This window comes from Anguilla rostrata, chromosome 12, assembly GCF_018555375.3.
Source record: "Anguilla rostrata isolate EN2019 chromosome 12, ASM1855537v3, whole genome shotgun sequence".
Taxonomy (NCBI): Eukaryota; Metazoa; Chordata; class Actinopteri; order Anguilliformes; family Anguillidae; genus Anguilla; species Anguilla rostrata.
The window spans coordinates 23943010-23956119 of NC_057944.1; the positions used below are offsets into that span (position 1 = coordinate 23943010).

Consider the following 13110-nt stretch of genomic DNA (forward strand, 5'->3'; position numbering starts at 1 on the left):
GAGCCCTTAATGTAAGGTTTTAGTAGTTAAAGCTACTGTATTCTAAATGATAAATCCTGGACACTAATGTATAAATTCTCTGATTTCTCTAATGCAGATTTTTTAATTTAATAACCTTGAGAAGGGTGCTTAATTTTAGCAGGATTCTGATGCTAAGGTTGATTGTATTTCCTTTTTGGTTACTGCTGGCATATGAAATTAGCATATTTCCATATTTGTCCTTTATTCCATGATACTGGGTTCAGCAATGTTCAACCATCACGCATTCATTGTTTCCTTTTTTAAAGCCAAATCTGCTTACACAAGTACAAATCCAGTAACTCTCAAACTAATTCCATTCATCACAGCCAAATCTCAAAATCATCCCTTTCCTTTATTTTTTTTTCCCAAGGCTATTTTGACAAATGATCTGTGGAGTACCAAAGACTCCATGACACTGCCTATAAATAAGTTGCTCTTTTTAACAAATGCACATAGCCTCCGTAAAAACAAGAAATCTACCAGACTTAATGGTATGCCCAACAGATGCCACACAACAGTTGTGTTGCAGAAAAAAACTTGTGCGCTAAGTGTTTGACTACCTGTTTGACTAATGGGAAAGGAGAGGGCGGGTTATTCAGTACATGACTGCTTATGAAGTCATTCTGTTGGCATTTCAAACTGATGTGTTCATAACTTTTATCCTTTTCAGCGGTGTCATTTGCTTTGTTGTCATTTGTTTTACCTTTGAACTCTTAATTCCAAAAATGTCTTAGTTCCAGGTGTCCATTCTGCAGTTCGGACCAAACTGATTTCACCTGCTGGTCAGCACCTGAATCAATTAAAAATGAAACCACTCTCTACAAGACTCGTTTCTCATACAACTCATTGCAAAAACTGAAAGAATTAGTTGATCAAACTGATTAGACATCCTGGCAAGTGAATAGAGAATGTTTATGCGCAGTGTGCATAGCTGTTTCTGACATGGCCTTGAGGGTAAACCGTCCCTCAAAAAACATTAGAAGTGTCTAACTTAGAATGTAGAATGATTAGCAAAGGGAAATATTTTTACGTTTTGTCTAAAGCCAACTCATGTGGATAGACTTTTTTATTTTTGATGAGGGAAAATGCTTTTGATAAGGAAACTGCATTTATGTTCATACAGCAAACCATGCCCATGGTAAACACTGCTGTTTCCCTTCATCGCTTATATTGGCGAAGGATACCACTGGATTCAAGTCTTCAGTTATGTACATGGACCCAAGAACTTTTCTTAAGACCGGGTCCACTCATATCCTTGAGACATTAGTAAAGCTTTTTTTTCAAGTTATTTGGGGGTTTTTTTTTAAGTTCTTGCATTTTAAAAAATATGTCTTTGTATATATTCTCCATTGGCTCCGGCTGTTTCTGTGTACGATAAAGCTCTCTGTGGCTGCCCATCAGGCATGTGGGGGCTTGTATTCTAAAGGAACAAAGTGCACTTCAACTTCAAAGCAGCTTGTACAGCAACATTATTGCTCCAGAGGCTGAACCTATGCTGGGTTATCTGATTATCGTTCAGACAATTGTTTAGTAGTTTCAAATGTTAAATTTAAAGCTTGTGTCTGTTGCTTTGGCTAAAAATGGCTGCTAACTCTAGCTCAAAATTGTAAATTGTACTTTTGGGTGGAACTGTTTCCTAAGATGCATGCAACCTGAGCCCCCATGTGCTCAAAGAAAGATGTACCAGTGCAATCTACTTTGTGTTCATAATTGTGAATGAATGCTATAAAATGAATCTTCGTATTTACAGTGTGTTAAAACAATGTTGCTGTGCACGCTGCATTGAAGTTACTTGAAATGTATTCTTTAGACCACAAACTCACAAGTACCTGATATCGACCAGCGTAAAGCTGTCAGGTTATCTGAAACTACTGTAAATGCCATAAATATACTTTGTCACGCAAAAACTGTCTGGGCCAAGTGAAAACATAACCTAAACTGAAATTATGTTGACAATACATGCAGACAAAGCTTTGTTCACTTCATATTTGTAATTTCTTGATCTGATCCTTGCTCTCACCAGGAAGGCATAACTGTATGTGTACATACATCAGAAGGTTTTTTCTCTGCTTGGATCGAACTTCTGAAGAAATTAGTGAACATCTGTTCCAGATTACTTGCGTGTTGCATATATTGTACGCTGTAAATTATGTGAGTAAAATTATTAGTAAACTCAAATCATGCATAAATGCAATTTTCTTATAGTAACAGCATTTGTCTGTGAGCACAAGCTCAAGAAAAAAAATGTGAAGTTTCACCTCTTCTGAAGGTGTCCAAATGATATAGGAGTGTGGTAATATAATACTGTTATATATTAAAAGCTGTACTTGCAACAACAACAAAAAAAATACAAAAAGCTCAGGTGAAGTCATGCAAAGACATTTGAACAATGAATAAATATTTCCCATTTCATTCATTTAAAATCACACATAATGTTATATCAAGATATTAAGATGCCTGCCAATTTTCAGTCTGCTCTCGCTTCCTCTGTTCAGTTCGGAAGATACGGGGGAGTGTATCAGGCTGGATAACGGGGCGGAGTTTTGAATACAGAAGCCATTGTTGCTGCATTCGCACTGTTCTCTAAAGATTCTTTCTGCGTTGTACTTCGTCTACCATTTTTAGAATCGAGCTTTTCCATTGAAGGCTCCTTAACCGGATCTTATTAATTGACGTACATATTCCAAAAAAACCGGAACTTTTAAAATGTAAAAGGAAACGACTCATATTACGTAGTCTCTTCAACTTTCAAGCTTTTATCTGTTTGGTCGAACTCTCAAACATCTCCTCGCTCGGAACTCGAGGCAGACAGTTTTGATTCCAAGTTTGCTGGCGTGGCGACAGCTTGTACGTCAAAGTTACAGACTTCACCATGTCAGACAAGACAGGCGACGCACATAATTATTTATAAAACTTGCAAACCGGAGCTTGGGAGAAGGACAGAAAAGATCAAACGGGCTGTACATCTTTAGCTATTGGCGTTATTGCAGGGGTAAGTAAACGTTAGCTAGTTAGCTAACTTACTAGTTGTAGAGTGGTATGAAAACATAAATGGACTGTCCCCGAAACTGCAAGCATGCTAGCCAGCAAACATTAGCGGAATAGCAATGTGAGGAGCTTTGATGCCTAGAATTGCTTTAGCTTCAATTTACTAGTTGGCAAGCTAGTTATGACATATTGTGTCTGTTGACTGTTAGTTGCTGATGGATCAGAGTTACTACTATTTAGGTAGGTAGCTTATTTGGTTGCTTGTGAAATAGTTTACCAGCGAGCAGTCTTGTTTGAAATGGGAATATAACGTTTATTATTATTATTAGTATTATTATTATTATTATTATTATTAATAATAATAATAATAATAATAATAATAATAATAACAATAATAATCATATTATTATTACCTGAACTGTACGCTTTATTTTATTTTTGTAAGAAAAAAAAACTGAACAAAACACTCCAGTCATGTGTTTTTGGAGAACCATCTTTTCCCATTTGGACCAGTACTTTTCTTGCTATACTAAATTATCTGCTATTAGCTAACCAGGATGGTTGCTGTTAGCATATTGGTCAACTAGCTAGACTATATAAGTTATTTAACTTATGAAACTGTTAATTTAGTAGTCCCTGTCTATCTTTATAAAGTGGTTGTATAATCGGTGCGATAACTTACAGTAACGACGTGTTATGCGCCTAGTTTTGTAAACTGGCCAGGTTCTTTTTAAATTGGAGCCGAACTGCTTAGTTCGGTAGCTTGCTAGCTATACGATATGTTTCCTGACAGCACAGTGGTGCTAGGAGCGTTTTGTTGCCAACGTAGCAAAATAAAAGCCATCATAACTATCCCGTGGCCGCTTCTCTCATTTCAGGAACTAAATCCCCATAAAGGAACTAATACGTTTCAGTTATATTTTGTATAAGTGTCTTGGCATGCTCCTCATTTTTTAAATTATGTACTGGGGACCAACATCATCCAGTGTGTGCTTTAGGCTACAAAAAATCGTTTTAGATGGGGTCTCTACGATTCGGACGCTGGCCTCTGACTCTAGCTCTATCCATAGCAACTCGGATTTGCAGGGACTGAGTGGACTTGCATTTGCAGAATTGCCACCATAAACCGAGAAACTCGCAGCAGAACAAACATTTGCTTTTAGGTTTTTGTTTCCACAGTTTGCTGGGCAAACCAGTTAGCGATGACAACTTTTCCATTCAATTAATCTTGCAGGATGTAGGAGCGAACCTTTACCGTCCAAAATGGGATTGGTTGCCAAACAACACGTTTCTCCTGCGTGTTAAATTACCTTATTTTTCTGTATATAAATCACACACTTGCACCATCAACCAGTCAGCTCCTCGTTATAAATAGGGAAATACTGCGTTTCACAAAAAAAGTACATGTTCCTTAGAAACATTTACAAACTACTGGGGGAAATGACCTAAAGGTATTAACTGTAAACTGGCGTCACAGAATGCTATTAGCATTAGGCTATACGTATTGTAAATATATACTATTTTAGGTCAAACTTTGGAAACATGGATGTTTGTTACAGCATGAAAGTTCTTGTAAGTAAATATGTCAGATTGATATCTCTGTTTGCATGCATCCCATGAATTGCGGTTGTGGTGGTATGGTGGAGATCGAAAGTTTCTGTGTATTAAATTAGGATCAACAGATTGTCTGATCTAATCAAATATAGGTCATTTACCATACTGGGAATTAAGTATCATCCACCAATTTGAATATGGCTTCTGGCCAGTGTACTTTTTCTGTGAACACTGTGGAATTTGAGATTACTGGCTCAAGACTGCTTGCCTCGAGGGCAAGGTGCTTGACAGTAGTGTCGTCGTCCCCCCCGCCCCCCCCACCCACCCCCAGAGTCGAATGGCCTCTGTGGTGACTGTGAAGACGGAGAAGAGACCTGCCCCTGATACCAACGATGTCAGCTCCAACGCCAAGAAACCCAGGTAAGACCTGCATTCTTGCTTTGGTTTCTTTACACTCTCGTTGCCTGAATCCAGAAGCTCTTCAGTGGAATTCCGTGGGTGTCGCAATGACAGCCTCTCCGGTGGATTCGTAGGAAGCTGCTGCCCAGCCTGAAGACCAAACGCGCCCCGGAGCTGGTGCTGGTGATCGGGACTGGGGTGAGCTCTGCCGTGGCACCCCAGGTCCCAGCGCTGCGCTCCTGGAAGGGACTGATCCAGGCCCTGCTGGACGCCGCAAATGACTTTGACCTCCTGGAGGAAGAGGAGAGCCGGCGCTTCCAGAAGAGCCTGCAGGAGGACAAGAACCTGGTGCACGTGGCCCATGACCTCATCCAGAAACTGTCCCCGGTGAGCGACACCCGCATGCATGCACACGCACACATGCACACATATGCACACCTGTACAAATACATCCACCACTGCCCCAAACAAGGGAATGGGGCCTCCTTGCTCAGCAGCTCGTGTTTGAGCAGAACAGCAAACGCAGGAAGGTCACGTGCCACCTGTTGTGCAAAGAAACTCCCGCAATCCTCTCTTCGAGCAGCAGGATCATCGCCTCGAACCACTCTCTAAACGTAATCTTTTCAAAATTCTGTTTGAACCTTAATCTCATTAATCAATAAAATTACAGGAGTGGGGAAGGAGGGGATTTAAATTGCCATTTACAAACGGGCCATAGTCGTGAAATTCTGCCAGTGAGGGAAGCTCGACTGTGTGATCTTGTGCGTGCTATACTGTTTGGCAGAAGCAGAGAGTAGATCTAATGTATTTGTTCACGCCCTGACAGGAATCAGAGTGAAGGAGGACTCATTATGCTGTAAGGAATGTCCTGCAGCCTCTCCTCTGGGCGTGTCTGCCAGTGCATGTGAGCAACAGGTCGAATGAAAAATCACTGAAACAGATTAAAAATTTTTTTTAAAGTGCCCATTTTTGAAATGTGCACAAAATGAGAACGGCCTGTGTTTTTATACGGATATGCACGTTTTCATCTTTGGTGCAGTCCATGTGTGCTGACACGCCATGTCCAGACAAATGAGGAATGTGGAGGAAAAGGGAGGGATGAAAAAAAAATAAAAACACTCCTAGGAATGTTGTTTACATCCCCTCTCCGCGTTTCCTGTCTCAAGGCAGACGCAGCTGGGCGACTTCTGTCCCGTGCGCTAGCCCTTCCGCCACGTCTCGCCGCTAATCCGGGAAAGTCTTTGTCTCCGCAGGTCAAGCATTCCCTTCCACAAAACATTACCAACCGTTAGTCCGCCCTGCACGTTTCACCTGCTCAGCAGACCTTCGCGCTCTGACCCGTTGCCCCACCCGAGTACAGTGGAGAACTGCACTGCGAGCGCGTGTCGCGAAGCCGTCGCACAGAAAAATGGATCGGCCTTGCGTGTGTTCGCAACTTGCGAGCCAGAAATGTTTAATAATGGGACACAAAACTGGGATCAATTTGCTTGCCTTATGCTGAATTCCCTAGTGGTAACGGGCCCAAACTGGTGATGGTGTAGCGTTTGGACTTTCAAGTGTTCTCTTTGGCAAGGGAAGGAACATGACCGTTGTTTTCTTCAGACGGTCTCAAACATGCATAGCTGGGCCATACAGGCCTGACCTTGAGCTTCTCGTCATAGGAATGGAATGCGCTTTGAAACACCTGCAGATGTAATACATTTTTTGGCAGGGCGCGGGGAGTTTTCTTATTTTTCCACATTTGATTTTGTGTTTGAGTCTGTCTGTTAAACAGACTTTTGTTGACCTCACATTTGACAGGGCCTTGGTTTTTTTTTGCCTGTTCTCCGCGATTTAAGAAAAAGCGAGGCCAGCAGCGTGGTCTCGTGCCTTTGAAGCTGGCTCGGTTCAAAGCAGTTTCAGCAGAGCAGCTGCAGATTGGGAGGCCTGACATCTTGGCCCAGTCACTGCTGGGAAGTGCAGTTCTACACCTGCACCGCAATTACAGTTAAATCAAAACCCCGCTAAGGCGCATGCTGGTCCACTCATGTCAAATAATGAGGCTAATCTCAGTCAAATACTGCCCTGATCTGAAAAAATCTAAACTGGAAGACTGTGACCCAAATCTTTTGACCAAGCTGATGACAGCCTACGTAAGCGTAAATGAGCGTACAGCTCTACACTCCTACAACCACATTCAGAAGATTCCCAACAATGGCCTCCACAGTGACTTTGTTACTAGTGGCCTGGCTGGGAAATCGCAGCCGCATGTTCGCTTGGATTATGCACTGCATACTGTGACTGCACTGCATGGTGGCAGCACACAGAATTTCAGAGGGCATGGAAATAACCAAAATATGTTGCAACAGAAATCTATGAAATGCTATCTAAATATAATCTAATGCATTTTCTCTGTAAACTGTTTGCACTCTATTGAGCTGTTCTAAAAATAAAAGGCAACCAAATAACTAGCAGGAGGGACTTCCTACCAAATAGGTCGTAACTGATATCAACAGTTGACAAGTTTTCATGTCTGTATTTAGATGTGGAGAGACTATGTGCTTTGCATATTTGAGTAGCTTTTATACATTAGAAATGTTTTTGCTGAGATTACAACATTAAAGTGTACAACTGGTGCAGCATTAAAATGTAAGCATGTTTTCAGATATGCATGTTTGATCTTGGAAGATCTGGAACCTTCTTGAGTGTGCAGTCATTATCGGTCATTTGGTCTTATCCTGTGTGGCCTTTAGAGTAATGGCCTTTAGAGTCATGTTAGCCTCAAACCTTGTCATAATTACAAATAATCCTGCAACATCCTGCTGAGGCGATTTAACTAATATAATTAAGCCACTAATCAGGAAATACAACAGGACATCCAGGCCTGCTGGGTCTGCTTGTCCGTCGTAGGTATTTGGTCCCTTGTAAAACCTGTATTTCCAAAGTTTATGTCAATAACCATTTATTAACAATGCAAAAATAGTCTCACTTAGATGATGAAACATACAGGATCAGGTCAGGGACAATTTAGTGCTACTCTAGGCACTTTCCCTAGATAAAATTTTCTTGCTAATGCTGAAATCATTGATGTCTGTATTTTACCAGACCTGGGTAGTCTTACAGATTGCTGACAATATATATAGATGTGAACTTTCAACAGTATTATGCCTTTAATTTGCTTGTGCGATTTGGTCAGTATTATGTTTGGGTAAGCCTTCTCGGGGATTGGCCTTGATTACATTTTGGCCTTGCCGGCATCTATAGAGTTAAAGCGCTTCAGCCGCATACCTGACCCCGGCGTGGTGTTCTCACACCCCGCAGCGCACGGGGAACGTCCGCTCCACCTTCTTCAAGGACTGCCTGTACGAGGTGTTCGACGACCTGGAGTGCAAGATGGAGCACGCGGGGAAGCACCTGCTGCGCTCGGTCCTGCAGCTGATGGAGAGCGGGGCGCTCGTCCTCACCACCAACTTCGACAACCTGCTGGAGATCTACGCGGCTCACCAGGCCACCATGCTGGAGTCCCTGGACCTGACCGACGAGAAAAAGGTGCCAGTGCCGGACAGACTCGGACTCCACCACCCTCACAACAACCCGCCTATAGCAAAGCTATGAGGCGCGAGAGGTCGGGGTGCATCGCCAGTGTAGTCAGGGCTAAAGGGTGTTGTCAGGCACGAGATGTGTGTGTGGGTGGAGTGTTGGGGTCGTGTGAATTTATGACCGTTCGTTTGGGATCAGATCAGAAAAAAGGTTTGGGAGCCCCTGACTTAATACAATATGTGATGGTCATGACAACAAATGAAAAGAACAGTAAAATTAATAAATGTTGCATAATAGACTGCTTCCCGTCCATCCATCCCATAATAGATGCTTAATGAAACGAAATACCTGATTGATAATAACATAATAATAGTGTTATTAGTAGTAATGGTAAAATTGGCATTTTTGTAATTGTGTGCATAATAATGATCAGACAAATTATAGGGAAGAGTGGCTGCTCTGTCTATACCAAAGCTAAGTTTAGTTCTGTGGTGGTTGACTTTTATACAATACCAAAACGATACCCGTTCCTTACCATAAAAATTAGTTTGGGGAATAACTCCCATCTTGCACTCGTGTTAGGCTCTTATTTGGCTCCATTAGTTTGCAAGGGCATTATCTGGTTTAGTTACATGCTATAAAAAGACTAACTGCACATGCCAATTCCAACTGCTGATTTTAAACTCATAATTCATGACACAGTGACTGACGCATTCTCCAGCTCTTAATTTCTGTTAACACAGATGTCTCGTGCTCATGTTATTGCCATGTTGTGTTAGGCAGATAATTATTTCGCTTATTACATTACATTACATTAGAGGCCTTTAGAAGACGCTCTTATCCAAAGCGGCTTTCACAACCTTTTTACATAGCATTTACATTCCATTTATACAGCTGTATATATGCTGAAGCGATGCAGGTTAAGTACCTTGCTCAAGGGTACAACGGCAGTGTCCTACCTGGAATCGATCATGTGACCTTTAGGTAACAAGACCAGCTCCTGACTTATACTACTATCTCCCAGTTATACTACACTGCGCTTATCAGACAGGCAAACACCCTGAGATACAAGACGTATTCGCCCCTTCCTGATTTCCTCTATAATTCCATATTTGTCACGATGAATGGTTTCAGGTCTTTAGATAAAATGTAATATTAGACAAAGGATACCTGAATTTTTGAAGACTTTCTCGTTAAATAAAATTTTCAAACTCACATATCATGCTTGTGGAAAAGTAAATGCCCCTTTTGTTACTCAGTCAACAAATTAACCAAGTTTAATTTAATATTAGATTCAGCTGATTGGCCACAGCCAGGCTTGATTGCAGGCAGCCCTGTTGAATCTGAACCTGACTCACATTGAAACTTTCCATCAGAGTGAAGTAGTCACCACAGAGCTTCTACAAGCACGCTATGCCACCATCAAAGGAAATTCTAGAAGTACAGGGTATCACCAGTCTTCCACACCTGCAACTTTTTACAAGACACAAATTTAGCTTGCATTTCCCCCTAGGAAGTCCAATAGAAAAATACAATATTAACAAGTAATTTTTTAGTCCAGAGTACAAACAGGAGTTTTTATGTCAGGTCTCATTGTAGAAGAGGTTTCAGTCTCAATGGGTTTTTACCATCGTGCGTGCGTGCCCGTGCGTGTGTGTGTGTAGGTGTTGGAGTGGGCCCAGGAGAAGAGGAGACTTAGCGTATTGCACATCCACGGTGTGTACACCAACCCCAGCGGCATTGTACTTCACCCTGCCGGCTACCAGAATGTTCTGAGGAACACAGAGGTCATGGTGAGTCACCCGGGTGGCCATGTTTTTCTCTCCCTTCATGCACCACAGACCTGCAGGAGGGATTGTGCTGGTACCACACGGGCTTTGGCCGACTGTGTTGAGTGCAGGCATGCCCAACCCTGTTCCTGAAGATCTGCTGTACTGTAGATCCTGTTTTCACTCCATCTCGTTGAGCTAGTAGTTCAGGTGTGCCAAATTAGGGTTGACATAAAAAATTACCGGACAGTACATCTCCAAGAACAGGGTTGAGCAGCCCTGGTTTAGTAGTTAGGGGAATTTCTGGCTAAATGAACTTTTTGTGCTTGTGTGATTCTGTGTGTCTGTTTCTGTGCGCGTGCGTGTGTTTCCGTGTTTGCACGTGTCAGAGGGAGATCCAGAAGCTGTATGAGACCAAGTCGTTTGTGTTACTGGGCTGTGGGCGGACGGTGGACGACACCACGTTCCAGGCGCTCTTCCTGGAGGCGGTGAAGCACAAGTCGGACCTGGAGCACTTCATGCTGGTGCGCCGCGAGGACGTGGGCGAGTTCAAGAAGCTGCGCGACAACATGCTGGACAAGGGCATCAAGGTCATCTCCTACGGCAACGAGTACGCCGACCTGCCCGAGTACTTTGAGCGGCTGGCCAACGAGATCTGCACCCGCGACGTGGTCACCAACGGCTGGGGTGAGGAGGAGGGTGGAGGCACACACACGCACGCACTCACGCACACACACACAGGACTGAATTGTTATCGGCTGAGGTTTCTGACTGTTGTTGGCCATGGTCTGAATGAACTGAAATCCTGGAATGTGCCTGTCACACTGATCTCACAACCTTTGAACTTCTGCGACCCACTCGTATATAAGACTGCATCCGTGGAGTTGGCCCTTACTCTGTGTCCACTTTCAGTCCATGGTCTCCTGTAGTGACTAAGCTCAGCTCTGATGAGCCTTTAGGATGGGCTTGTGATACAAACAACAAATCTTTTAGAATCACTGAGCAAGTGTATGTGCATAGGTGTGTATGTAATATGATCGTATGTAAGAAGATTCATTTTTGTTCTGGCGCAGTTGGAATTGGAGTTGGTTTTTTTGGAACTGTGCTGAGGTAACGGCTGTGTTGTATAGTTTGAGCTGAACTGTGCTGAGGGTAACGGCTGTGTTGTGGCATATTTTGAGCTGAACTGTGCTGAAGTAACACCTGTGTTGTGGCGCAGTTTAAGCTGAACTGTGCTGAGGTAACGCCTGTGCTGTGGCACAGTTTGAGCTGAACTGCGCTGAGGTAACGCCTGTGCTTTGGTCCTCTGCAGGGTCTCCCAGTCAGGCAGCTGAAGAAGGGAAGCAAAACGGTTTTAATGCACAGAAGAGCCTCCTCCAAGGTTAGGACCCGCTGCTCCTCTCTGTGCTTCTTACCGCATGCCTGGAAGCCTGAGACTCCGCCTCCGTTCAGTGAGGTTCTAGCCCCACTCCCTTTCAGTGCATGACCTTTTTTTTAATGAAAGTAGAGCCCTTCATTTTGGCCAGAATTTGAGGATGAGTTATTTTTGAGGGGAGGTGTGGTGTGGTCCGCTGAGCCAGTTCTCTGTCCTTCTCTGTGCAGACTGCCATTCTTGACAGCCGCAGTTAGCCGGAGCGTCCGTATTTCCTCCCATCCCCCGACCCCCCCGCTCACTAACCTAGAGCTGAGCGCCCAGCTCAGGTTCTGTAACCCTGTAGGACCCGCAGCACCAGGCCCGCCCTGGCGCACCCTAACCTTGCCTGTTACTCTGTAGTCACCAGATCAGCCTGTAACGCCCCAGTCCTGCCCACAAAGGGAAGGGAAGCGCCAGAAAACAGGACTGCAGGGGAGGGGGCGGGGTTTAGCACCTCAAACCAGAGAAAAGGGATGCCCCGGGCCTTTCCAGAGTCCGACACCAGGGGGTGAACAACCAGCCTCTCCCAAACCCGCAGGGTCTGCATCACCCCCCTTCTACCTCCACCAGCGGGACCGTGGTCCACATTTTCACCCCTCAAATTTTCCGTCTGGGGGAAAAAAAAGGCCTCAGGATGAAGATGAGCGGACCGCTCGCTGGCTTGTGGGAATCTCAGAAAGTTGACACTGAACGTAATCATTGAACATTTTACATAATTACAAAAACACACAGGCCTCACTACAAACGCAGCACTACAGTACCCCCCCCCCCCCACCCCCGGTACGTGTGCTGCTCCGAAAGCACATGACCCCTTCACCCAGGCCACGAGACCCCAGGACCAGCGAAAAGAGGTTCAGCCGCCAGAGTCCGCCAGTCCCCTGGCCAGTGACGTGCTGAAAGGTCTCCTGTACGCAGGCCTTTAATTAAGCTTTCCTATTAAAAATCCTGCATGTGTTTTGTGACTTCTATTAGAAATTCTGTATATGTTGTTTTGTGACTTGTCTTTGTTTAGGTATTTATACATCCAGTAATATAAAAAAATGTACGTCCATTGCCATCTTCTGTGTGTCCTTTTCTAGTAAATTAAAAGCGGTGATTTAGTAAAAATTCATCAGTGTGATCTGACCTACATTTCACACCCATTTAAATGTATTTTTTTGGTATATTACTTTTGCACTTGCTGTTAATTTGCTAATAATTTTCAGTGACACATGTTGACAAACGGATCTGTGCAGTTCAAATAAGTTGACAATCATGTTTGATCCTACGACGTGAATGCGTAACATGCCAAGCCACCGCTTCTTTTGGGCCCAGTCCAACAGACACAGACACACCTCCAGGATTTGTTTTGACCAGTTGAATTGTTACCGATGTTCATGTATAGTTTTCAAACTAAACCAAACACTTTAGAGAGGTTCTCAACAGGCAGGTAACATACAAAATGAA

General features: G+C 43.6%; 1 protein-coding gene across 4 annotated transcripts; it reads left to right on the forward strand.

Annotated features, from left to right (window-relative positions):
• The first annotated feature begins 2589 nt into the window (after nucleotides 1–2589).
• On the forward strand, nucleotides 2590–12775 carry LOC135235580 (protein FAM118B-like). 4 transcript variants are annotated; one of them, XM_064301166.1, is made up of 8 exons: nucleotides 2590–2868; nucleotides 4895–4983; nucleotides 5097–5349; nucleotides 8263–8490; nucleotides 10146–10274; nucleotides 10640–10937; nucleotides 11563–11631; nucleotides 12025–12775. In XM_064301166.1, the coding sequence occupies exons 2-8, from the start codon at nucleotides 4901–4903 to the stop codon at nucleotides 12174–12176; spliced, it is 1212 nt and encodes a 403-aa protein (XP_064157236.1). In that variant the 5' UTR covers nucleotides 2590–2868; nucleotides 4895–4900; the 3' UTR covers nucleotides 12177–12775. The 4 variants fall into 4 exon arrangements, with proteins under 4 accessions (XP_064157236.1, XP_064157235.1, XP_064157238.1 ...); XM_064301165.1 differs by having other exon boundaries at nucleotides 2592–3013; XM_064301168.1 differs by having other exon boundaries at nucleotides 2594–3013; nucleotides 11853–12144.
• Nucleotides 12776–13110: the final 335 nt, after the last annotated feature.